Source organism: Neodiprion virginianus, chromosome 5, assembly GCF_021901495.1.
Source record: "Neodiprion virginianus isolate iyNeoVirg1 chromosome 5, iyNeoVirg1.1, whole genome shotgun sequence".
NCBI lineage: Eukaryota > Metazoa > Arthropoda > Insecta > Hymenoptera > Diprionidae > Neodiprion > Neodiprion virginianus.
In genome coordinates, this window is record NC_060881.1 from 5968287 (window position 1) to 5995270 (window position 26984).

At 42.8% G+C, this 26984-nt stretch overlaps 2 protein-coding genes across 10 annotated transcripts in view; one reads left to right on the forward strand and one right to left on the reverse strand.

Moving 5' to 3' along the window:
• The window catches only part of LOC124305324 (leucine-rich repeat-containing protein 15-like), a 117070-nt gene extending 97959 nt beyond the window's left edge, over positions 1–19111 (forward strand). For 5 of the 9 annotated variants that reach the window (XM_046764620.1, XM_046764619.1, XM_046764621.1 and 2 more), the window contains one exon: positions 17148–19111. In XM_046764620.1, coding sequence (XP_046620576.1) covers positions 17259–18575 — 1317 coding nt within the window. In that variant the 5' untranslated portion in view covers positions 17148–17258 and the 3' untranslated portion in view covers positions 18576–19111. Of the gene's footprint in view, positions 1–84; positions 447–1923; positions 2628–2738; positions 3083–17147 lie in introns of those variants that run through there. The other 4 variants (XR_006908365.1, XR_006908366.1, XR_006908364.1 and 1 more) reach the window with 4 other exon arrangements.
• Positions 19112–21027: 1916 nt separating this feature from the next.
• LOC124305342 (uncharacterized) lies at positions 21028–26722 on the reverse strand. Its single transcript, XM_046764645.1, has 3 exons — positions 25781–26722; positions 24645–24862; positions 21028–24451 (listed from the first exon to the last, which is right to left on the reverse strand). Exons 2-3 carry the CDS (start codon positions 24860–24862, stop codon positions 24196–24198), a joined length of 474 nt encoding a protein of 157 aa, XP_046620601.1. The 5' UTR covers positions 25781–26722; the 3' UTR covers positions 21028–24195.
• Positions 26723–26984: the final 262 nt, after the last annotated feature.

Genomic DNA, 26984 nt, shown 5'->3' on the forward strand with positions numbered 1-26984 from the left:
CTAAGTTTCGTATCGGCGACGCGAGCGCCGCGCGGCGTAAAATCGAACCAAAAGCCGGCGCGGCGTCGAGCGCGAACGGATTGGGAATTCAACAGGCTGGCAGCGTTTGGGTCCGAGTGGCAGTGAGTGCCTGCAAGCTAGTATCAGCTGTGGCTCGAGGAGGGAAAGACGCGGTTATTACGGTCGCTCGCGTGAGCGCGTCAACGGCGCGTGACTAACTGTACCGTAGAACAAACCTTGATCGGGAGCGACGTGAAGTGAGTGAGGGTTTATAGCGAAAATCTAACGCGCGAAATTTGTCGCGTGTTTACACCGCGGTCCGATTTTACCCTGGATTTGTGTTGCGGTGTGTGTTTTTCAACCCGGATTACCGTTTTTACGTTATCCGTCGCTGGATTATCGCCACCGTCCTCCTAGTCCTTCTCATCCTCGTTGTGAAAGAAAGAGTGAGTACGATACAGCAGCCTTAAGCGTTATTATTAACCTATGAACGTATGCACGCATCGTCGTATTCGTGATGATCGTAAACGGCCTATCTTATCTCGCAAGTAATCCAGGGCTTGGGAAACGGATCGTGCTGAAGTTGGTAACGATTCGTGCTGAGGGAAAACCTGATGAAATAAAACACACTCGTATTTCAAAATCATTGTAAAATTGAGAGGATAGTGATTTTTTTGTTTTTTTCTTCGAGATGGTCGGAAGCGGGGGAAAACAATTGCGCCGCGGTTCGATTCCGTTGAAATATGTACGCGATTTCTTGATGGTTTTAGGAACGCGATCGACGACTAATGGTCACTTTTTGTAATGTTCTATCTTCTGCGACCGAACACACGAAAGGCCGCACGATCGACCAACAAGGCGCCGCTTGTCTCGCACGTTCGTCTAAAATTAAATTCCCCACGTGCTTGCTTTCGAAAGCGACCCCCGAGGACTGAGCGCTTCGTCAGGTATAACCCAAAGAATATGTCGAAATATCTAGAAGAACGGTGTCTGTATTGTTACGCCTGACACTGACATTTTAGGATGGACTAACATTCAACTAGCTACTTTAATTTTCATTTTTATATGCCTACCAATGGTTCTACACTAGAAATATCACACTGTGAATAAAATTCAGGCCAAGCAAACTTGGCTCATATTTTTTATAAACTGTTGAATCCTAGATCACCCCAAACTGTCGGTATATATCGGCTCCAACGATACGGACATCCTTCTAGAACGAGCCTGAAGTTAGTAACGTTAAACGTTGATGGAAAAGTTACTGTTTTACACCTTTGGAATACCTGATGAAATTGAACTTACAAAATCTGAGCTTCTCGATTCTGTGTTAACTAACTTCCAAGTAATCCAAAGTTGCAAAATAACGACTTCTTTCAAAAACGCATCATTACCATCAACGTTACAAACTTCAGCCTGATCTTCTAGGTACCTTCAAGTTCTTCTTACCATAAAAGTTCTTTGGTCAAGTTGTAATGCGTGGAGTTATAACAATGCAATGCAGAAACGTGCGAGGAACGGCTGAGCGGCGCCACCTGTTGTGCGACTTTTGTGTTTTCGTTCTAAAAACCTCCTTTGTCATAGCGCATTATCGTTATTCAAGCATTACCACGATGCGGAAATGTTCTCGCTACGCGATAGAAGAAAGCGGATATTTTCGGCTTATCGCAGCCTGCACTTATCGCTTTCAATTTAGGCCGTGTCTTCCGACTCCACCGACTCTCTATACGCGTGTTTACTTAAAGCGAGACTGTCGCCGGGCGATAAGAATGACGTGCATCAGCTAGTCGAGGTGAGATTTTCTCGCACGATATCGATAAGGAGGAATAACGACACCCAGGGAACCTCTTTCACCCGAAAGAGTTTTTCGAAAATCTATTTTGTGCCTATGCGCGTTTAACATTCTTGCGTTTTTAATCTATACAGCATGAGGATGATCATGCGAGCTGTTATCTGTTGGTACCGCTGCACATACTGTTCGGGACCCTTTTATACAATCCACAACAACACCAAGAAGGAGGAACAATGGCGGCGCGTGTAATGTCTTCGCCTCTCCGACTCTTATCTCTCGGGTTGATTATTGGACCGAATCGAATGAGCTTAATGGCTGAACTTTCGACGACGAACCGATGCCCGCGTCGTTTTCCCGAGGAATAAAACAGACTCTGTGTGTATGTGTCGACCATCCGGCAAATAATCGATAATTATATACCGTGCGAACATCAACGCTGTTAAAATGGAGTTGGGTTGGCGGTCGTCTGTTGCGATATAATCGATGTAGACACACACGACGACCGTCTGTGCGCGGTCATACAGTGTATTAATTATCCACACGCACAGTCCTGCACACACAATATTACACATTCCTGGAAGCGAATCGTACATGAGTCGTTCTTCTGAGTCAGAAACTCTGTCACTGACCATCGGAAAGGAAAAAGGCGGCGACGATGACTAGCCACCTCGAATCGCCTTCTTGGTTGCCTGCAATTGAGTGAAAAAATTCATGAATTTTACCAGAGATCCAAGAACCTTTCCTCCTCGCTATCTATCAGCAACTACGATGAAGCAGTCCCGCGTGCCTTGGACTTGAATGACCGAGTGACCGGCGATGAATGAGTCGTCGGAAACTAGTTAGTACCGTTAGTTATTATTATGTTTCTGTGATTACGATCTATGTGTGTATCTGTAAAACTTGAACGAATATACCGAACGCGGTATAATTCAGACCTTCACGATTCCAGGCACAACAAACCCACTCTCGCTTCGCATTCCGAGGCATAAATCACCCGGACACGTGCTCAAGTTCGCGTATACACGCCTATGTCCCACGCGCCATTAAACAACAACGCATCAACGGGACTTCCCCGCTGTACGGCTCGCCAGTGTCAGATATATAACTAGTTCGAAAATAAATTTTTTCAGACCGAAATCTGTGATGTGAGCAGCCAACTTTTTCCCAACACATTCCATACTCTCCTCACCTTATACCACGCTGTATTCATACATCTGTATACATGTATACTCCGTGCTGTGTAAACTCCTGTAACCTCTGAGAGTCGAAATAAACTGTATATAGAAAGAATTTTTTGTCTTCCCTGTTTTCCCTTTCTGTATTTCTTTTCTTCTCTTCTCTTACATATACCTATTTTATCTGTAACCTTCGTATAACCAAGTGTCTAGACAGTTCTCAACTGTTCGCTGAACAGCGTCTAATAATTTTTCTTTTTTTCCATATTCAGTCAAAGAAAAGTCGATGGAAGAAAAAAAACAAACAAATTATCGACAAACCCTTCTGAGAGTAGAGTTATACAAAACCGTCGAACTCGCGAGGAGGCATTACCGCAGATTGGAAAATTTAACGAGATATTATATACCTTCTATATATACGAGTATATATATATTGTATACGTATATATTCGTTCGTGGTTAATCCTTCGAAATTACCCCATCATTTCCATGACTGAGAAATTGGCTCTTGACGTTGTTTTTCAACATCGTACACCCCGCGCATACTTTGATGCCACGCATGCTCACATCCACGGGTGGCTCTCTTCCGCGAACAAATAAATATCAACGCGAGCTTAAAAATACACACGCGGATAGCCCTCGGAGGAGACGAACCGAGGAACCCTGGACCCGAGACGCGAGACTCGAGGTCGCAGACGTTGCGTTCCAGGTTCCGCTCCGTAGCACCGCCACTCGTATAAGTATACCTGCGTGTATAAGCGTGTATATTAACATATATTTCCGGCACGGATATGCGAGAATAGCAGCCGTGCGCTCATAGAAATGTGAAGTCTCCTCCTCCTCGTGTAGATGGTCGGTATATAGATATATATTTATATATTCTCATCGACTGGTATTAGATCCACAAGAAAATGATAATGAGATGTTGGAAAGACAAGTCTTCGAGAATGAGAGACATTCGGTATTCCGATAATAGAGTTGCGTTCCAATTTATGATTAATCAGTTGACACAACATGTTCTATTTGATAGGCTCTGGTGCGAGATGGTACCTAGAAGAGAAAATCTAGAAACACAAGTGATCGTTCAAACTTGACTAATTTTCATCATTTCAATCAGAGAAAATAGTAAATAATTGAATAAATACCAATCAAGGGGTGCAATTATGTTGTTTCTAAGCCCTCGAGAGCAATGAGTCCCAATCTACATCCATTGGATTTGTGCTTCACCGTCAAACATGCTTCGCAGGATCAAACAAACAACCGTAGCAAACTGTGTGCCCGGAGAAGTGAATTATATCATCGAGTGGAGTGGTAAATTTGTAATAAAGTGCCTCGGTAATCCGTGCGACAAACTTTTCAACTTTTTACTCGGTCAACGCCACACAGCATGACATGACGCATTGACTGCGGACGCGGTAGAGCGTGGTGGACAACGACAGTTTTGTTTTTAAGTTTTATCGTCTCATCCATTTCGAACGGGCGACTCCTCCTCGATACCGTATCAAGCTGCTGGTGCCGCGTGTAATGTCGTTGTCTCATATCGGCCGCGCTCTTCAATTGCGGCTAAATGGTGTCAAGTGAAGCGAGAAACTACAAGTTCGTTACACGTATACAGTACTTCGGTTTGAATTCCAGAGCACTAATTCACGCACGGGTAATATACCGTAAATGCTAGGAATGCCGGAGGGACTTAAAAAGTAAACAAATGTAGGGGGACGGCGGGGCAAGACGGGACAAAAGTCAAATAACGTACAATGCAGCAATCATCAGAGTGTAAGCGACATTTACTTATTGCTAGTGTTTTTCACCGGCCGCCATCAATTGCCCGAATCGCATTACAGATGAACGAAGCGCTTTCACCACTTCACATAAATGAAAATTCGTCGTTTATTATAATGTTTCCTCTAAACAGTTTATGTGACATTTATATGACGTTTCAACACAGTAATTTGAATACAGGTGTTAATGTCAGCAGAAATTAGTGTATATGCCATTTTTCTATTTTCTTAATTTTTATAGTGACCATTGATTTAAACCCGAATGCCAATTGTAGGACTGATTGCCAAAGATCATATATCTAATGAATATAATACCTCCATTGTAAAAATACTGTGCTCTATTAATTATGCTGAAAGCTTAATGTCCCCATCATGCCCCCAACCCCCCCTACGTGTAATGGATATCAGTTTTTTTCGGCCCCGTTCAATCAAACATCCCACACGCGATCATCCGATGAGCCGATTAATTCGAGAGGGCTTTACAAATCGTGCGGGCAAAGCCATTCGCAAACAAACCTCCATCGACTGGGTCAACAGTTTCTGACCTGTAGGGTTAAAAATTGCGGACGGAATAAAATAGGGAACGGGGTGCGCGGTCAACCGTATTACAGGTTTAGCATGCGGGGGCATGCGTTCGCATTTTACGTAGCCAATCCGCCTTTGTTTCATATACGGCTAAATTACCGTGACCAACAGCCCGGAAGATGCAGAGCTAATGTTATCAAGCCAAAGAACGATTCAGAGTTACACTGTCAGAAGTTGCCGTACTAGCCAAGACAGAAAAGCACCCGTTACCGTTACTGCTCTACTACTGTTACTTTGTTACTATTTTAGATTTACTATATTTCCCAGCAGCACTGCAGCAGCATGATTTAAACACTCCAAGGACCACTAGGTACGTGGCCCCCTCTAATTAACGGAAAACGCATCGGTTTGCTCGGGGCAGTCCGAGCTTTGAAAGACCGGGCAAAGAGAGATAGAAATATGTCCTAGGGATAGAAGAAGAGAACACATCGGTGGTGATGCACCACAACGCAGCAGCAATGGAAAAGCCAGCGGAGTCGAGCTTTTGTACCGCGAATGAGAAAGAAAATAGACAGACGTGGCTCTGTGTTCTCGTTCCATTCTGTGACCGTAAGTCGCCTGCATTGAGGCAAAATATGTTGTTTTTTTTTTTTTTTTTGTTTTCGTTGTCTTCGCTCTGAACTCGATTGCATAATTATCCCGCGGCCAACTTCGGACATTATTCAACGACCTTTGACGTTTTGTAAAAGTCAATTATCGTACTAACCTCGAAGAATTTCATCTCCTCGGAGTTTTAGATGGGCGGAAATTTGGCAAGGGTTCGTACCAGATCCAAACACACCGTCGGTATAACCATGGAGGATTACGCGATGATGAAGGCGATTTGGTCGAGGATTGAGCTAGAGCCTAAGATACATGGGACCGGTTTTTATATGAAGTAAAAATCGGGACAGAGAATTGCGTGCTTGCGTCTTGCGCAAGGATCGGGTTCGCGATTTATAACGAACCCGCGCCATGCGGTGTGTGAATTTCGCAGATACTTCGCCACGTATCCACAGTACATAAAGTACTTCCTCACCGACTCGACAAAGGACGACGTAAACCTGGACGCCCTCTTGGTCGTCAAGTTCACCGTCGTTATAGAAATCCTCGGTTATCTGATTCTCGACTTTTACAACAAACCGAAAGAGTTCCATCAGCTGATCGGGTACGTCGCTATGATGCACAAGGACATGGACCTGAGTGAGGAAGATACCAACGTACGTGAAAAATCCCCAAATCGCACCGCAGTCGTACCAACGTAATTTATACCGACCATATTCTCCAATCACTCCAGAATTTTTTTGTGACTCTGGTCGACTACCTCAAGGATACCATGGGCGGTCTAATGACGGAGAACTGTGAGCAGGTTTTCTTCGCTTTCTTTCGTCACATTCAAGAGCTCATGATGAAGTCGATGGAGGAAGAGCGACAGCGATTCGCTGAGGAAATGAACGAGGATTTCGCTCCACATTCGCCGTTCAAAACTCTCGTGGTAAGCGCGAATCGCGCATCCCTATCGGACTAAAATTAAAAAAAAAATTTCTCATCAACGTCAGCCGTGCTTCGATTTTCGTAACAAACTGATCTACGGCCAGCCGAGGGAGTACTGGGAAGCCAGGCAACGGGAGTGGCAGATGAGGATGGCAGCATGGGAGGATAATTCCGAGGTGCAAGCGCCGGCAGCAGTGGTTCAGATCTTGGCAGAGAGCTCGTCCTCGGAGGAGGATTTTCCAGGAAGGGGCAATAAAACTACTTCGAAAGACTCGGACGCCGAGTCACGGAAGACTTATGACGACGACGAAAATCAACCCGATTCGCTCTTCATGCAGAGGGCGAGATACATGACTGTAAGCCACGATCTTGCACCTCATTGAGCGTCGATTTCATCATAGTCTGTTTGCCGCAGACCGGGATCCTCGTTTCGGTGCCACATTTCGATCAACTCGCCCCCGAGTTCTCTGACATTAGTATTGCAAATGAGATCGAAGAATCCCACCTCATAAGCGGCTCCGAGGCTCGCTCAGCCGGAAACGTAAGACTCACGCCGAGGGAACGTCACAGGGCAGCAGGCAAGTCTTGTGATAAATTTGCAGTTTTCTGTCTTCAACGAGTCAGAAACGAGAAGCTTTATCCTGTTCTTAACCATTACCTAAACTCAGTGCAGTGGTGAGAGATCGAGATACGTTGCTCGTCTTCAAGCTGGGTAAAACATTCACAGTGCACGAAAGATCTCGAGTTCCTGTACTTATTTCGGAAGCTTCCCAGCACCCTTTTCTTGTTCTTTGTATTTTGGCGTTGCTCGACAGTCGAAGAACGTACTGCTTATTGCCGATACTAATATTTTCTTCAACAATTGTTCGACAGTCGTAGCTTCAAAGTCTCTTCTTCCGCGAACATCTGGGCGTATAATTTCCAGCACCGATACTGGGACTCCCCGACACTCCGAATCATCCGCCAGAGAAAGACGTCGTTCCTCCTGGAACTGAACTACTATGATTGTTATAAGAGTGGAAGAAAGTGACGTGAATTTATCCATCAGTCGATTTGTAAATATTTGTACACGGCTTTAAACGTGTGACCAAGTTACTAACCATATATGAGTACATTAAATCTATGTACACAAAGTAACCTCAACGCAACTTTTGTTGGAATGTAAATAATAAAGTTCTTATTACAGTATAGTGTGGATATTTGAAATGGGTGGAAGGTTGGGCATAGTCCAAAATAATAACGCAATAATTGATCCTCTGAATTGTAACGGCGGGGATTATGAAACGCCGAAGAAATTTGAGGATGAAGTTAGTCACGTTACTGTAACAATACATACTTAGGAGAAATCGTTACTTCGCACCTTTGGGATCGTCTGAAATTTGGCGAATCGTGATAAACGAATCACAGTCATATTTTTAAAAGCCAACTCCTTGAAAGTCAGTCGGAAATTGCATGGTAATGATTTTTCCCCTCACGTTTCACAACCTTAACGTTACTAACTCCAGCCTCGTGAAGAAATTGTAGTCGGAGGTCGAATCTAACCCCCAAAAATATGGACGCGTAATATATATGCGGTAAGAGTATAAATTGTAATACTGCAAAAGCACGCGAATTTGAAGGGATTTAAATGAAATTTCGAATTATGCAATGATTTCCCGAGGAGGCGTGATAACCAGATTTTAGCAGTCCGTGACCAGAAGATATCAAGCGTCTGGGTTACCTCATGTTTACAACGTGCATCTACATCCTTGATCAGCAACTATAATCGGCACCAAGGGACTCGCCCCAAGTTGTGCGATCTAACTTTTCCGCTAAGCGGTTCCAGTTAGTCACGAATTATTCCCCGAGGTGGTATTTCCCCTTCGGAGGCCAATTAAACGGACTTCTTAATTACTGGTTTATATACCTACAAGCTAGGGGAGGAGATGGGGGAGGGGTCCGGGCATTCGGGGCGGCGAAAACGCAAGCCGTGGCGATTACAGTTGATTTTCTCGATTACTTTTTTCCTCCCTTTCTCTTTCACCTCGGTAATCGCTGTCCGAGAAGCTGCGAACTTTCAAACGCTACAGGCATAAACTGACGCGGAACGATGAGTTTCAGATTATTCCTGCCAATAAAAAAAACAGCGAAAATTCCAGGGTATGTTTGACCACGTCGCGTTCATATACCAGGACATGTACCTCAAGCTCGAAGATTTTCACCTACGTATGTGGGTATAATTCGCGTGGGCGATAATCCACCTGCCACCCCCGACGATCCGTCCCTAATTCTATACCCGAAATTTCCAAAGGGCAGAATTTTTTGTTCGCCATTGGTCGGTACTAGAGGGACCCAATACCCGAACTTACGCCGGATCAGTGTGAAAAGCTCTTTTCCGCATTCATGGAGGCCTTAGCGCGGCAGCTGGTCACTCGGATCGTGAAAAAAGGTCTAGATATACCGCGATTCGGATGAGCGAAATCATACTTATCACGTATAGTCACGATTGCGTATCGATAAAAAGCTGACAGTAAGTAAGACACATTTCGAGTAAACAGAGCAGCAGAAAATCACATGATAACCGATATCGAGCAACCCTGCCGCTGTGCGCTGGTGGAATCCCCGTAACAAACTGATTTACGGTCACAACCCGGAATACTCGACAGTGAGAAGAAAGCATTGGACAGTAAAGTGCAGAAATGGAGAACCGTGCAGGTCAGCAAGGAGCCGAGCAATTTTTCGATCTGATAAAGATAGTAACGTTACTCTAACAATGCATGTTTAGAACTCGTTATTTCGCACATTTAGGATCATCCGAAATTTGCTATACCATGACAAACAAGACATAGTCATACTTTTAAAAGCCAACTTCTTGAAAGTCAGTCAGAAATTCCATAGTAATGATTTTTTCCCCGATGTTTCGTTACGTTAATGGCACTTAACTTCAACCTCATTTAAATGGTTACCCCAACGATGAGCTGCAGCGACACAGTCGAGACACGCTCGATTCGGTGAACGTCTGCAATTTGCTCGTTCAAGGATCGATTTTGTCTCAAATTTAAAAGCACAAGCCGAGGAAGGTAGCTTACTGAGAGATCTGTTCCAATGGTCAGATTTTAAAGAAAAGTAGCTCAAACCAATGCGATTTACTTTCATCAAGAGGATAACAAAGACCTGCAACCAATTTACCTGAGTGCTGGCGGTTCACAAAGGTTGCCAAAAGTCGACGGGAAATTTTCGACAGCCGTAACAATCCTAACGGGTATCGAATCGCAGGATTCTCCATCGCGTTTCGAGAACGATTTCGCAACCGTCGTCGCCAAAGTAAGAGTTCTTCTTTCTCTGCTTCTTTTCTCTAATTAGAATTTCTCAGGTATCGTTACTGCCTCAGTCAGGGTCTCCAATTCAATCTTCTCCAGTGACCGTTGATTTTTGAAACGACTTTACCGTCAACCCCAATGGTCCAGACCTCCATTCTTCGTCGCATAAGGGTTAAAAATCCGGGACAACGACCCTCACTTGGGCAGAAACTATAAGGAGATGACACGACAGACAACTGAGGAAGTTTTTTAATTCTGTATAGTTTTTTCCTTTAAATAAATAAAAGCTTTCCCGTTTCGCAGTTGTCGTTCACTCGCGATTGTTCTCGGAATTCGCAAATTTTAGTATCAAATTACTAACATCAATATAAGCGCCAATTCCAACAACCCGATACATTTCTGGATGCTTTATTAATTTCCGATTCCATTTAATACGAGGCATTCCTTTTAATGCGTTGAAATTTCTTCTGCACGTGGATATTGGCGCACGCACGTATCAAACAACCATAGTATAAAATGATCCAAAGAGGATGAAGCAAAGACCCTTCATCATTCGAATTCCCAAAAAGACCGCGGTTCGGCGGTTCGGCCTGGCGGATGCCTCTTTCGCCACTTGTACAAGCGATAAGACCAGTCGCCGACGCAAGTGATGAGGGAATACCCTCCGTTCTCTAGAGTTTTATTGGAATCCACAACTGTAAGCCCCATACTCGGGTATGTGTGGTACTTTGTTCTATAACGAGGTGACCGCGCCCAAGACTCCAACGTTTTGTCCTTTGATCCTTCCTCGATTGAGGTAATTAAATGCGTAAGCTCCGATAGTCGGATCTCAGAATCGAGCACGAGATCAAAAATCTGATATTTCAATGACTTCGAGTCATCGTCTGTTGCGATCTCTTGTCACATTTGTCATTTCGTACCGCACCGTTAAATTCCGACCCTAGCGATAGACCAAACTGAAGCTAGTAGGAATTTCAGGAGCGGAACTCAGCCAGCAAAAATTGTTAATAAATCGCATTGGATCCACCAGGCAAGGTAGTTTTTCCGAATTTATTACCAGCCCGGATCCACCCCTGACCAAGTGACCTTGACGCCGCCCGGTAACGCAGCGAGGGGATTTTTAATTCCCGTAAATTTATTCATTTTACATGCAGATTTAGAGGGGAGGCTGGCGGGCTAAACTCAGCGCCATAAATACGGATAAAACAGCCGGATCAACAATTTAATTATGTTAAGTAGACCCTCTTCGCCCCGCCCTGGAAACACCCTCTACTTCGCTGCGAAACCGTTCTCTGCATGGCTACGAGATCCAGGGTCAGGGGCGAACGTGGATGGAAGTTATGTGATCAATCACGTGGGTGCGGCCGTGTCAACAAACGAACCGAGAACCAGACGGTCGGCTGGCAACTTCGCGCCCCGATCTTGACGGCTGGTTTAACCGCCCAACTGAAGGGGGCGAATAATTATTTCTTCGCAAATATTTGCAAACGGCATAATTTCGGCGGTCGACGTCGCTGTTTACTTTCAGCGCTTGCGCCAAGCAGTCATTGTTCGTATTTTGCAGTGCCAATAATATAGTTCCGTTATTTTGCGTATTTTAATTCTCCGAAAATCCAGCAAAAATGCTGGGGGTTACAAACGTGGGGTAAAGGTACAGGGTTGAAATTTATATCCGATCGAGTTAACTTTTCTCTAATCACCCCCCAGCGGCTGCAGGTGTAGCAGATATTCAGTGCGATCCGGAAACGGTGTAAATTTGATTGTACAAACGAGCAACTGGTGAAAAAATAAAAAAAACGTCGGGAATACGCTCGAAACGGATAGCGTGTTATGCATGGCTTGTAGTAGCACCGCTTTTTACAACGGCGATAATTCCAAAAGCGATTTGTTCAAGAATCCACAACAAAGCGGGCTGTTCAATTTCGGTCTTAATTCCTGAAAAAAAAAAAAATACGCCGCACGCACTCCGGGCTCGTTATTTGCTCGAACAAAATCATTTTACGGATTGTTGCTACGCAATCAGGCAACAAACGCGAACGGCATTACCATCAATGCGTATCTACCGTACAGGGTTGATGCGGCGGAGCGGAGAGACTTGGTTCACTTGGCGTTTCTCACGCATGGATGAATAGATAGTTAGGCGGCAACGTGATGATAAATTTCTGCATAATGGGGGGAAGGTGTAGCATAACAGCAATGCTACTGCTGCTGCACGCTCGTTGTTTCCGTAAATAACTGCGCCAACACGCTTCTCCGCAACATCATCAACGACAATGGAACGAAAATGATGAATAGACTGTGAGAGGATACGCGATGCCGATGTTCAACGTAGGGGTTAATTATAGGTGCGCCTGTATAATACCCGCAAGGAAGGATCTGCCCTACGTATCGCTTTCTCAAAATCTTCAAACGCGTGCTGTTGAAAGCGGAAACGGACGGATCCAATTTCGCAAGGAAAGAGCTTATTCAAAGACAGGCACTCCGTCACCTCATTTGCATATTAATTTCAAACCGTGCTCCCGTACGCCTTTCTTCGCACCAAGAAAACCGCGTCGAGTATTAAGTATAAACTGCTTATGAAAATATCCTGGGCATGATGATTTCACCGTCTCTCCATCTTCCAAACGTTCACTTCCTTTAGCGTCGATCCATGCACTTCCCTGTATCGCTTGTATGCACCTCAATTTGCATTTCGCAAAGTGACGCGATAGTTTACTAAATGCCCGGTGAAATATTTCGCAGACAAATTAATCGCTACCCCGCAAAAAAAAACAGAACTTTACCTCTGGTTCTTCTTTTCTTTCAAGCTTCACGATCATCAATTAAACAATGCAACTCATATACACGCTTTTCGAAGTGGTCTAACAATCAATCGAATTGCTGGAAAAACAGCAACGAGCACAGGCAATTTTCCGATTCATATTAGTTTCCTCCTGAACGTGCACCCTGGCTGGTGCACAGCAGTAAAACATGGTGTCCAGTAAAAAGTCCTTAACCAATTCAAGGAGGTTTCCAAGACGTTTTCAGGTTATTCAAGGACATTCAGGAAGAATAAGAATACAAGAAAATGATGATTATTACCTAAATATTACCTTAGCGTGCAGTCAAGGCGGAGAATTCGTGAATTGTGACGATAGAGGACACTGTACAAAATCGGCGCCAGATACGAAATATACGTTATTTCGACTACGACCTATTAGTAGGGAAGACCGGAAAACGCGATTCAAGACTGGCTCCACTTTTTAAACACAATTACTCAGTGAACACCGATAAATATATGGTTCACAGCAAACCTTAAAAATAGAATATTTCTGGGGCACCAGAAAAATTAAAGGATATTTTCAGGACCTTTTAAGGACAAGCAACACTCAAGGCCAATTCCAGGACCACTGGACGCCATGAAAAGACCCGTGAGAGTATCGCGCGGGAATGCCAGAAAGAGGATGATAGGTATTGCTGCGATACCGGGCGATCTAAATCCATCTCTGCTGGTTCGGTGCGTGAGGTGTTCGCCGTAAATCGAGATGAACGTAAGCTGTGAAACCGTTACCTGCAGCGCTGGCAGAGCTCGTATCGTAGAGAGGGTCGCGAGACCCTGGACCGACTGGAAGGGCCTCTTAGACGCGCGTTGTATATTTTTAATGGGTCATTTGCGGCGCCAAAGACCAGCCTTCTTATTCTGGCGCCGAAACCCCGTCCAGCCGGCCATTACGTGCGTTCCTAGCCAGCAGCCAGACTCCGCCACCGCCCGTCTGGTGGTTACGGAGGAGTGAGAGGCGCGTTTTATTTCCACATAAACAGAGAAGGACCGACAATTACCGCAGAGTGCTTTATGGCTACCTACGGCGGCAAATAAGACGAACGACCAAAAACTCGACGAGCACACGGCATTCAGGATGCGTTGGGCACCCGGTCTTTCGCTAACGGAAATCCGATTGATATGTCCGTAGCTCTGCGTCCACCTGCAGAGGGACTCCATTCTGTTATAGAGGAGTGCGCATTCCTCCCCGTTCCCTTGATCCCCTTCTTCTACGCCCAATCCCATTCCTCTCATTCGACCATAACTCGATGCCAGACCGAAGTCTCCGCCAGTTCTCTATACCAAGCGACACCTGCGCATTGCTAAATAAACTCCATCCTATCAATTACTCTCTCCGTCTATTTAATACCGTGAAACGGGTTCCGGAGCGCTTCGCCTCGTCGAACAATGACCAGACTGCACTGCAGGTAACGATTCTCAGCTGCGGTTGTTGTTGGCTATTCGCAACAGATTTTATGTTTTACCGGACGTTTCATGGTCTCTGCTCTCCCTCTTCTTCTCTATCCTCTGCCCGCACGTGGAGACACTCTATGGTTACACACCCGTCGATGCGTGCATCAACTTCGGCTCGGTGGGAATAGCCACGTCTCGAGCAGGAACGGTGTCGTTAGACGCTGCTGGTACAGGTTCGAATGATACTCAGCGAGATAGGAGAGGTCCGGAACACGACTAGCCCGGGTCTGGTGATGTTGATATCGAGGTCGTTATGTTTTATTCATCAAGTAGGTACCCGCGATAACTGAACCTGGCCAGTTTCAATCCACAGCACTGTCTACCTCCCCCTCCCTCTCCCGCGAGCAACGAAACCTCGCTCCAACTGACCAACAAAATCACCATCGGGCCGATGTTACTGAGCTCTGCCAGTTTCAGGTTGCGGGTCAACAGGAACTACGCACATCTTCACGAGGCTGAGTTCATTTTCTTCAGAGTTCACTGTCCTTCTTCGCATACCGTTCTTCCCGCTGTCGCACAGGTGATCGCTACACTTGGTCTGGTCACTGGTGATGGAGGCATAGTCTCTGCGCGTTTTCTACTTCCTTGTTCAAAGGCTCAGAAGAATGATGCTCCTGGTCCAATTCTCGCGGATCTATGCTCGCTTGGTCTCTTTTGACAGCTCATCGGTGCTAAAACGAACCGTAGATTTCTGCACTCTTTGGAGCTCAACCCCAAGCCTCTGAAACCTGTTACAATGATCAACGTCAACGAGGCCCTGCCTGGGGATGATCTTCGTCACCTTTTCGTTGCTATTCAAACTGCTGCTAAAGATAAGGTCTTTAAATACGTGTGGCACAGTGACGATGTGGCTTCATTGGTCTTCTAGAGCACAATTATCTATCGATACAATCTTGGCTATAGGTTCAGTTGTATTATACTTCTATAAGATTGAGATAGCCTGTGCCAGCGTTTGTCACTTTTTCTTTTATGTATGTTTGTGCTTTCCTATCGCTTTCTTATCTATTTTTGACATTTCATTCCTATGTCTGGAGTACGTATTTGTTCTCCGTATCGAGTTACTTATTGCAATATCGTCGAACATCGCTACAGATAAAAAATATAAATATATATGTTTATCTATCTACCTCTCTATCCGAGATGCGTGAGCACCGATTAAATAGCTGCCGGTCAACTGGGGAAACCATCATCGGTTTTCCCGCCCGCTGATGCATCGGTTACTACTCTAAGTAGATACGATTAGCCTGCCCGCGCACGTTTTATAACGATTGGACTGGGGATAGGGAAAAGGGGACGGTGGGAGAAAAAAATTAAAAATAAAAAGTAACGGTTGGCTGTCTTCGAATGGTAAATTGCGTGGCGCATAGCTACGTACGCTGCTGCATTGTTGCAGTGAGATATATACGAATAGAAACTACTGTCATGACGTACGTGTATTTATAGCGAACGTCCGGCGAGTTTCGTGTCACGTAGAATATTGAAGACATTTTTCATCCCCGTCTATACAATCAACCCAGTCTCCGTTTCTCTCTTCCTCCTATTCCCAGGATCGAATCACGCCACCATGCGCAAGGTCGAAGGAAAATCACGGTGTATATATCAGAACAATCGCAATGTGGAATCGAGAATCGTGGTTAGTGTTATCGACCATGATTGCGTTACCGATATTCTCGCATTTCTACTTCTCAAACAGCACATTTAATTCCAGTACATATGCAAGACCAGGTATTCATATCTCGTCAACCGGACTTCGAACCACTCAGAGTTCAGAAAAATGAGAAAATTACAGACGAACGGTGAAAACGCGCAAATACAAACTAGTCGTACTGTTTGCACAGAGTTAATTTCGCTCGACCGAACCAATTAAAGAGCAACTCGTGATAACCGTCAGTATAAGTTTCATCTTATCCAGGCAACTTCACCGCGATTGACCAAATCAGTGAAGCTCGTGGCTATCCTATTTGGATAGGACGGTGCGCCCGTCGTATTTGGCACTTGCAAACACGGTGTAGTTCCTAGTATCTCCTTCGTTCATTATCAAACAGAACGCACGCGCGAGTGGTAGCAACTACTACTGCCTACTAATTCTCTTCTCCCCGATAATTAGCAGATACTTGAACATTCGCTAATGGGTCCTGGGAAAGCAAACGAGTCGTGTATAGGTGAGTCCACAGTGTCTGCAGTAAAGAGAATCCAGAGCTACGCAGAGCTCGACACTTACCCCTTTTGCTCCCTCATCATCCCAGACGCGAGAAAGGGAGACAAAATAATTGTCCAGAGACGCGTTTCCCCGTCACTTCGGAGTGAGGCAAACTGTGTAGACAATTGGCCAATTATAAATTAACACGATTAAAGAGCGTCTTGGATGTGGAAAGAAACAATGCAGCGCTTAGCAATTCTCTTCTGCTAGAATTCTCCCGTGTCAACCCATTAATGCGCTTTCGTCATCTACACTTGCGACAATTCCCTGTAACTTGGAATTCATTCTCGGAGTAATTAACTTCGCCGCGTGTCAATTGAATAGCACCTAGTTCCAAAGTTGCGAAACGTGTGTATAGGAAATCGTACGCATCCACGAACACACTCAAATTAATACCTTATAGTTATTTTTCCAACTAATTGTGATAGTAGTAGCTGATGTAACACTATTCCGAAAAACAAATACTGCATCAGGGTATTTTAATAACAAAAAAAAAAAAAAATAAACAAAACAAACGGCAAATGAAAACCAACAAAATGTTCCTAATTCAAACTCTTTTTCTACTCTTGTTTCAGATGCGAGGAAGAAATAATTGATACATTGAAACGTCGACTACGATGATTTCGCTACCCCGAAACCTAGCCGCTACGTAGCGAGACTCTGCTCCGGGTTAAACGGCACACAGTATGCCGTATGTGCGACAACTTCTCGGGTTCCTCGCCCTGATCTTGGGGGCGAGTTTTGCCTGGGGTTTTGTAGCCAGCGAACCGCGCCCTCCGTGTCACGTTTACAACGCCGTTACGCGGTGTTACAACGTCCAGATACCGGATTTGGAGAATTACCTGCTTGATATCGAAGAGGAGGCCAGCCACACGCTCGAGATAACGCATTCGAACTTGAGCGTGCTCAGCAGGGAGCCGTTCCACGTTAAGAGGAACTGGGAGGTGTTGTACATGGCGACAAACGGCATCGCCGAAATCGAGTACGACGCATTTATGAAGCTGGAAAAGGTGATAACGATAAACCTCGAACGAAATCTGCTGACGTCGCTGAATCCCAGGACGTTCACCTACTGTTATTTACTCGTTAAGTTAATATTAAGCTACAACCCGTTGACGTTGAGCGACGAGGAATCGTTCCTTGAGGCGAACCAGCTCCAGTACCTCGACATCTCGTTCACCGACGTGAAGAACCTGCCGCTGAACACCTTCAAGTTTCTCCTCAAACTGAGGTACCTGAACATCTCAAACAACCAGCTCGAGGTACTCGACAACGAGGTATTCGCCCCTCTCCTCCACCTCGAGGTCCTAGACATCAACAACAACAACTTCAAGGTAATCGACTACAAGGTATTCTCGATCCACAGCCTGACCCACCTCTACAACGACTGGGTCTGCGACTGCAACTTCAAGATCGTGTTCTACAGAATATTCGAGAATGTCACCCTCGCTCACGACGCGGTGCGATGCTCGGAGAACGGCACTTGGACGGAGATGAAGGCCCTCGAATGCAGCCACTACGTGCCCAACAAAACCCTCTACAACAACCTCGAGGAGTACTGGGCGGCAACCGGGGTCGGGAAGCAGATTTCACCGATCGAGGAGACCGTCATACCTCCCGACATACTGCTAGTCATTCTCTCATCCGTGATCGTTTTCCTAATACTGATACTCACCCTGGTCCTGTTATGCTGGTGTCGGACGAGGAACAAGGTGAAGATCAATCATCCCGAGGAGCACAGCTTGGACACCAGCTGGCAGTACGGCACTGTCTCGTTGCACAGGGCCGGCTACGATCCTGGCAAAGGTGCGAGTGCCGGTACCCCGACCGTGTCGGCGCCGATCCTTCAGAATTCGACGATCGAGGGAATACCGATGACGAGTATAAGGCCCACCGCCCCGAGGATGGCCGACGTTTATCAGAGGATAGATCCAGGGGAGCATGACGTTAGCTATTCCGATCAGGAAGCCGACGACGTTGCCTTGTACGAACGGATGCATTGATAACGTCCGAGTTTGACGCGTTTGCAGGATGATATCACCTTTAAAATTTTTCTTCCCTTAATAATAATAATAACAACAACAACAACAACGATAATATTAATAATGAGTATTGTGATAATATGAAAGAAAAGAAAGAATTGCGTTTAAGTAAGCTTACCCTTTTCCTCCGCCCTTTCAAGTGTCTCAACGAGGACTGTTTTCACATGACTTGATACTCCAGATTTTTTTTTCGCTTGTTTTATTTCTTCGTTGTTTCTCCTGCGGCGTAACGGCAGGAAATTGCGTCACTGATATTAGATTTCCGGTCAGATCGCTTCGGGTTCAACCACTGCCTCCTTTCTTACAAATACCTCGGGTTGTATTCTCGTCATACTTATCAAGTTCTTTGAATGCGTATTTCTTCCTGTAGAGCACGGTGTGGATTTATCTCTTTTCCGGTTCTCTACGGAAGTTATATATAGTTATCTTGCTGGACTTTGACGCCTGACGTAGACTTCGCCCGATGAGTTATCCGCTGGCGTTTGACTATCTAGAAAGAAACTTGCGATAAATCAACAGTCGTGTTTATTCGGTAAATACGAGCACACGAATGACTGTGAGCTACAGAGCAGGGTATGAAGATGATCGAAGGAAAAATTGCAAGGTCGAGAACGGAAGAATCGTGTCGAGGGGCGTAATTAATAAATTGTAATTTAACGCGTAACTGGCTTTAAATCGGCTATCCAACACCCCTGATAATCATTTCGGAAGGGATCTATGCATGCATTTTTACGATAATCACGCTCTTGTTCCAAATGTACTAACCGAGTCGTGCGCAGACCGATGGATTCTCAGATATATAAATACCCTAAAGCTTCGAAAATCGTTCCTGGCTTCCTGCTGCACTAATTCGTTTAAATATTATCCTTTATCGTGATTAATGATTGCATAAAGGAACGAAATTTATGGAGATAGGTAACGATATCGGTCTTTTTACCGCTGCCTCGAAAGGTTCACTGGCGGATCAAGAACCTCGGACTCGAGTCCTCAACCTCGTTACAACAGCTTAGGGACATTGCCGCTGTATTTGATTTTCTATATTGCTCTGCAAAAGAAATTAGAACGTCACGAGCCTCGATCGAGGATCTCAAAAGTAACCGATTGGGTCTCATTCTGCAATCCTGTGCTCAAAGGGGAACGATTTGAATTCAAATCACTTATCGTTAGCCGTAGTACCTAATACTCGCGAACGTGTGACGAAAGTTTGTTCGAACAGGCTCGAGGAAATTTTGTTTCTTTGTATTTTGCTTATTCGTTTTCAATTCTCATTTTTCATTACTGATTTAATTCTCTTTTCTAAATAACTAATTTCTAAAAATAGGAATAACCTAGATGAAGATAACAACAATTATTCGTGCGAACATCCGTTCGCCACGTGAAAAGAGTCAATTTTTACGCACGATATTGATAAGTTGTAATATTACATTGTATTGTTAAGAAAATTTTAACTGAATTCTTCGAACAAAGAAATTCTTTATGGGGAGACTGATGCAGCCTGCGCAATGAAACTCGGTTTTACTGACCTACTTGGCGGAAATATAGTCTGTAAGTTACATACTATACATAAATAAATACACATCAATACATATGCGATAATCGGAATGTGTATTGTTAAAATGAAGATGTATAATAAAAATAATTATTATTACATGTATGTTAATATAATTATGATTGAATATAATATCCAGTGTCGGTGAAACGTGAATATAATATATAATTACACATAGGTATATATATATATATGTGTGTGTGTGTGTGTGTGTGTTTGTATGGAAAAAATTTCTCCGCTGTGTGCCTACATATCGCGATCCCGTGGAGTTATTTTCTAGTGACGATTTATTGTCAAGACCCGTGTCCAATATTTCCTGATTGTCAATTATCATCTTTTTTCACGTGTTCCAAAAAATGTCGTATCAGTTGAACCAACAATATTACAATATTAAACTAGAAATTGCAGAGATTTTCTTTCAACGCGTAGAGGTTAATTAATACCCCCGAAATAACACCACGGAATTAAAATGTAAATAATCATTAAATTAATGTAATTAAGAGATGCACAGACGATGTACTAGTTCCTAATTACCTTTATACATATAACCCACTTCCGAAAAACTAATCCTCATAGAAAAAAAAAGAAAAAAGAAAAAAAGGTAACGAGCAAATGAAAACGGAATAACGAGTTACCCCAATATTTGTCTCTAATAATAATAACAATAATAATAATAATAACAATAATAATAATAATAATAATAATAATAATAATAATAATAATAATAATAATAATAATAATAATAATAATAATAATAATAATAGTGATAATAATAACGATACTTGACTCACCAACGTAAAATTACACTCGAGGGGAGAGATATTTCTTTTACTTTTTCCCTTCTGGTAATTTTTTTAACCGCGCTCACTTGACCTTAATTGGCATGTTTTAGATACGTTCTACCTTGCGATATTTTTCTACCAGCAGGCGAAAACAAAAATGATTGTTGGACAAACTCTTATACAGATCTCGATTCATTCCATTGTACTTTCTCACCTCTGTGTACAACGTCAACGTTTCGTACAAAAAGCGGGTCAAGGGTTATAATTTTTGTACAAATTATTCGTACTTCAATGTATTTTTTAAATTTATTGTGTTCTTCAAAAAAATACTTGATTAATGTGTAACGAGAGCTTTCGACGGTTGCATAATTGCCAGATATTTTCTTTACATTTTTATACTTCATCGTTTCATCGTCCGTTGCCCCAAGATAAATATCATTTCCGTCTGATACGATGGATCAAAAAAAAAAAATCTTTCCTAAACCTTGAACTCTTTCTCTCTCTCTCTTTCCCCCTCCCTGTCTATAATACACCTCTACGCTAGACGTAATACTTATACATATTTACGTGTGCAATGTTGAAATTTGTCGAGAAAACGCCTAAATATACTTTAAAATACGCCTGGGTCTATCCTACCTATCTTTGTTCTGTAAATTCTTTAATAGAATCAAACTGTAAATGAACGTAAATCTTCTCTCTTCCATCCGTATTTGAAAAAATTGAACGAATAAAGAATATGTACCTAAATGTACGATTAATTACGTAAATATAAGTTGCCTGCATAAGCGTCTATATCAATGTGTCTGTAGTATATTCTCTGCGCGAGAGAAAAGTTGAAAATCAAGTGAACTAAGGGGAGAGAAAAAAAAAAAACAAAAAAAAAAAAAAACGTGTTTAAAAAAACGAATTTAGTTTTTAAGTCGTTTAGTAAAACTGTAAAACACATTGCGTTGCATAACTTGTATACCAAAAACTACGCTACGTGGCTACGATATACATATGTATACGTACACATGCATATGTAAAAATATTGTAATAAGACAAAGACATAAATGGTCTTGAGGCATAGCGAGAATAGAAATAAATTATTAACATTAACATATATGTATATGAAATGTAAGTTTATAAGCGTATATAATGTAAATAAGTTGATATAATTCATGTGTGTAAATATGGATATAATATTGATATATTATATTGTTGCCCTGAATCTTCAGTCATGTTGTTGTAATAATATTACTATGTAAAAGTAAAAGAGATAAAAGAAAGGGGGGGAAAAAGCAGAGGAAAATAAAAATAAATAGAAAAAGAAAGTGAATTATGTATCGCTACAACTGTAATATATGTACATATATATATACATTCTAAGCATGACCTAATAAAAAATAAAAAAAAATATATATATATATATATATATGTATTTTATAAAATCTCTTGCCTTCTCTGTCTATCTACCTGGATCAAACCCATTCCCCTCTCAACGATTGCAACAACTGCGGTAAATAATAACAATTTAGAACTAAATTGCTCAGTGGATATTTTCCAATGTATAAGAATCAAATTGACTCGAACGTGTATAAGTGGCAATAGGTAAAAAAAAATTGGGCAATCTACTTACAGCCCTATAACCGATTACGACACCGTTATTTCATTGATTTTAATCTTCGTCTTTTATTGTCCAACTAATTAATCGTCGAAGTACGATCATTATACGTGGTTGCAGACTCAATCGGTGATTCTGATCACGCGTTTCGATCTATTCGTCTAACAATAAAGTTACAGTGTGCGTTTCACGTTTATTAAAGACCGTGAGTTGAACAAGACCAATTATTCGTGATAGAGTACATAATACAACATACGTGAAACATAAGTGAAAGTGTCTTCGATATTGTTGATCCGCTGAGCGTTTTTGGGATAGGTCATCCAAGGCATCTGGTTTTACTGATATTTTGTATTTGATTGACGAAAATTAGAAATTCCAGAAATCTAGAGAATGGACTATGATTATTTTTCGAACTTTGACGTCAAACTACTAAGGGGCCCATTTGAACAATCTGACTAATCAAAAATTTCTGCTTTAGTAAATGGAACAAATCAACGAACTCTCGAAATCCACAGTAATTATAATTCTGCGTAAAATTAGCGTCTTTTGAGTTATTACAAGTATACATATACATGTGAGTAAAAATGATAAGCTAGCAACACTTGAATCAACTGGCAATTTGATTCAAAGTTCCACGTGTACCGACCGCCGGCGCTTTTCTCACGGTTCAAGACGCCACCGCATTAAAGAAATACAGCAGCACCTGCCGATGGTTACAACTGGATAACGGAAGGAAAGAGTAAATGCGGGGATTGCGAGAATGGTTACCGATAATTTTATCTGATTCAATAATACGAGGCGTGTCAAGAACTACAAGTAGAAACTTTATTGTACTTTTTTCTTTTGTTTTTTTCAAAATTGTACATGTGTCGATTTCTTATACTTTCAGCCAGTAATCGAGTCTGAGACGCAGTTTTTTTCTACATTTTACATCATAAATTCTACAACGGTAATCACAACATAAAACGCGTCGTTTATTCAAGATTCCAAAAACGTGCCAGACGAATCAGAACCACATACATATATTTTTTTTTTGATATTACCTTACAATGTTAATACTTTGGAGTATTTTTCTCACAGAATTCACGACTTTGGTTACCTAGGTTCCGGTCGTTTGTTCAACGAAATAAATTCGGACCAGTTTTATAGTGCTATTGAAATGTGATAAACAAATTTCCGTGGCTCGTCTTTACCTTGTGCCATTTTTATGGCTCGCATATCCTTTCCGCCAAAGGTACGAGTAGCCAGAGATACTCACAGTTCATTGAGAATCGTAGATTTATAGATTGTAAAATTAAATGCACCAGGATTATAAACAACGAATGTAGAAAATATGTTTATCGGCAGTTTAGTATTTTACAAACGTAAAGAATAGACGGGTTTCCTGAACGTGTATTCGTAACGCATTATACATTCAAACAATTCTGCAGTTCGCTAAAAAGTCACTTCCTTCGATAATTGATCGGATGGCACCGACAATAGCGCGAGTATCATTTTGTGTCTGGTTGAACATCTGCGAGGACTTATCACTCATCACTTATATTCACGACGAGACGAACCCCTGTTTCGAAACAGTAAAACCTGCGATCCGAATCCTCTCAGCACGGCCGATGATTAATATTTCGCCCGCAATTCAGTCTCCGGATGTCATTTGGTTCTCGGACAAGGCTGTTGTGCGTATCGCGAAAACGCGGTATGCGATTTCCGGAGATGATCAGACGCGCAAGTCATCGCATCCTTGAGGACTTCCAGCATAACGTCCCGCTGTCCGCCGTTCTGAGCCTCAGAAAAACGCTCCAGCAACGCTAAAGTGATTTCCGGTATCCCGTCAAGTTCCGCCGCTTCGTATGTCGCCGAGACATATTTCTCGGTAAATTCTTCGCTCGGGCTGTTCGTCGGAGATCTACGATCAAATTCGATGGAATTAAAGCGACACAAGAAATTAGCCGACCTAAGCGACAAGATTTTAATCTTAAGCAACGGTTTTCGAGGTGGGGAATCATTCGAGACAAAACTGCGTCGCATCAAGGCTTTCAGCAGTTACTTTAACCGATCACAATGACCGTTTCGTACAACAGATTGTCATAGATACTCACACCGAGGATTCCTCCTTGGAGACGATCCTGCTACACGTCTCGTAATAATCGAGACAGGCTAGATCATCGCGTCGTCCACCCTGTATCAGGTACTTCCTCAGTATATATCTCCCGGTCGGATCGCTCAATGTTTGTTCAATGTTTTGCGTGATCCGACTGAGGTCTTCGAGTGACAAGCCGATTGTACATTTTCCTATGCAGCCAATTTTTCGTGCCATCTGTAAACGCGTTTATGATTAATCCTGAGTTAGAAACTAATCAGCTCTCTCTTAATCACGCGATCTTAAAGTATGAATAAATAAATGCACTCATTTATACAATAATAGAAGCAAGCAAAAAAAAAAAAAAAATGTGAATGAGATCGGTTCTTCAAAATCATGTCTTTTAAACCATGTTTGTACAATCTTTATGGTTTATACCGATTCTAGAAGAAAAACAAATTGTACAACAAAGTTACAATATCTACTAACCTTTTTCTTTACACGTAAAATGAAACATGGGGTTTTTTGCACCCTGCCTTTATTTTTATCCTTTAAGGCACTTCAAAAATTCTGAAACAATTCAAGCAACTTTTTTGAGGCTTCTGAACTAAGATCCAATAGTTTGTTCACTTAATTATTTATTCAGTGCCAAGCCGCGTGCCTTCTTGTGTAAAAAATATACACAGAGTGAGAACTCAGGCGAGCACGAAAGATCCCACATTTCAGTTAAACGGTCAACTGTGTACAAAAATCTACTTACCTATATGCTACCCTCACATTCACACAAATCCGACATATTCAACATAACCACGTTGAAGTTAGTAACTTCATCGCAGCGATTCAAAAATCGTCGTCAAACCGTAATAAAACAAAACATACTTAAATTTTGAAATTTAGTTACTTCGAAGTCATTGTAAAAATAAGAAAATAGTGATTTTGTTTCCAATCTTTCGTTACGATAACGTTACTAACTTCAATCTCGTCCATTATAACATATCACGCGCGATAAGAGCAACTGATTGTAACTTTCATTCACTTACATTCTGTATTCTGAAATTATCGAGTCTGACTTATTTCCGAACTTGCTATCATTGACACCGAAATCCGAGGGATTACAATCTGACAATGAGTCACACAACGTGATCATCAACAAACCTGCTAAGTGTAAAGTTCGGTTGTCAAGAAGAGGGGAATTACTGTTGCCTCTCTACCTCGTTCGATGATTCGCGACTACGATACGAGCAAAATCCAGTCCATCCGTTCTCCGGGATTATTTAATCCTTCGGAATGATTCCTTGGAATATCGGCAGCTCGGTCTTTATTTCTCCTATGCTGCTCGATTGCACGAGGAAATATTCAGCTGATTTCCGGCGAGACGTTTTATTTGCCGGCCTTTTCGTCTACGCAAAAGACCCGACGCTATATCGATCGCGACAAGCATCCGCCATTTTGCACAACTCGACGATAGCTTCAGACTCGTTATTTTTTCACCACTCACGATGCTCAACACCAGCCAAACGACATTGCGAATCTGACAATCCTTCGTGTTCCACGACTTGTAACCGACTTCTCGGAGGGCGGCTGTATCGGAATAGTTAAGATAGAAGTTAGACCGCTCGTCGAGTGCCGAGGAAGCGAAGCGTGGTTCCTCGGGGATTCAATCCTCGTGACTGACGCGCTTAAAATAGTAGACCTTCTCGGCGAAAACCTGCGCCGGCGTAAGAATATTCAGTAACCGTATTTACTTGCGTACGATTCGTCGTGTGTGTCATTTATCCAGGTTTTAAAAGCGCGTTGGCTGCACTGACCTGGATGCACGGTGTATCGGTTTTGCCATTATTTCTCACCATTTTTTCGCCTTCGCCAATTACCAAGGTGATCACGAATTTCGCGATTACGAGACGTCTGCAGTCTATCGCCAAGTTATTCCTCGATTTTTGTATCACCCAATGCTTTATAAATGCGAGCATGCAGCATTCGAGAAGAAAAGACCGATTGTTTGCCGGTATAAGATTGCTATAAAAGCGAGCTGATTTCACGCGAAATAAATTACTTCTCTGCTGCAACTAATTTATTTTACAAGTTGTACCATTTGTGAGCTGCTCGCTTATTTCCGTCACAACACCAACTTGAACTGGTGCTTTTAATTAGCAGCGGTTATCGCATCGCTGCGATAACCGAATAGGAACGGTTGATAGTGATAAGTAGAGCTAAAGAGTTGAGAAAGCAACTCGAATTACGTGTTAGGCTGAATTTATAAGAATTATGTACATTTTCAACAGCAGTCTCGCAGTTCGCGCTATTTCGCCGTACACACTGAGAGAAACTTTTAGTTCCGGTCACCGCTCAGTCCTTGACT

Bases quoted from the DNA above. Each gene is read 5' to 3' on its own strand.
- LOC124305342 (XM_046764645.1), bottom strand. From the start codon at position 24,862: ATGGCACGAAAAATTGGCTGCATAGGAAAATGTACAATCGGCTTGTCA. The intron at 24,452-24,644 runs GTGAGTATCTAT...ATTTGATCGTAG, and splicing joins TCCAAGGAGGAATCCTCGGT to ATCTCCGACGAACAGCCCGA.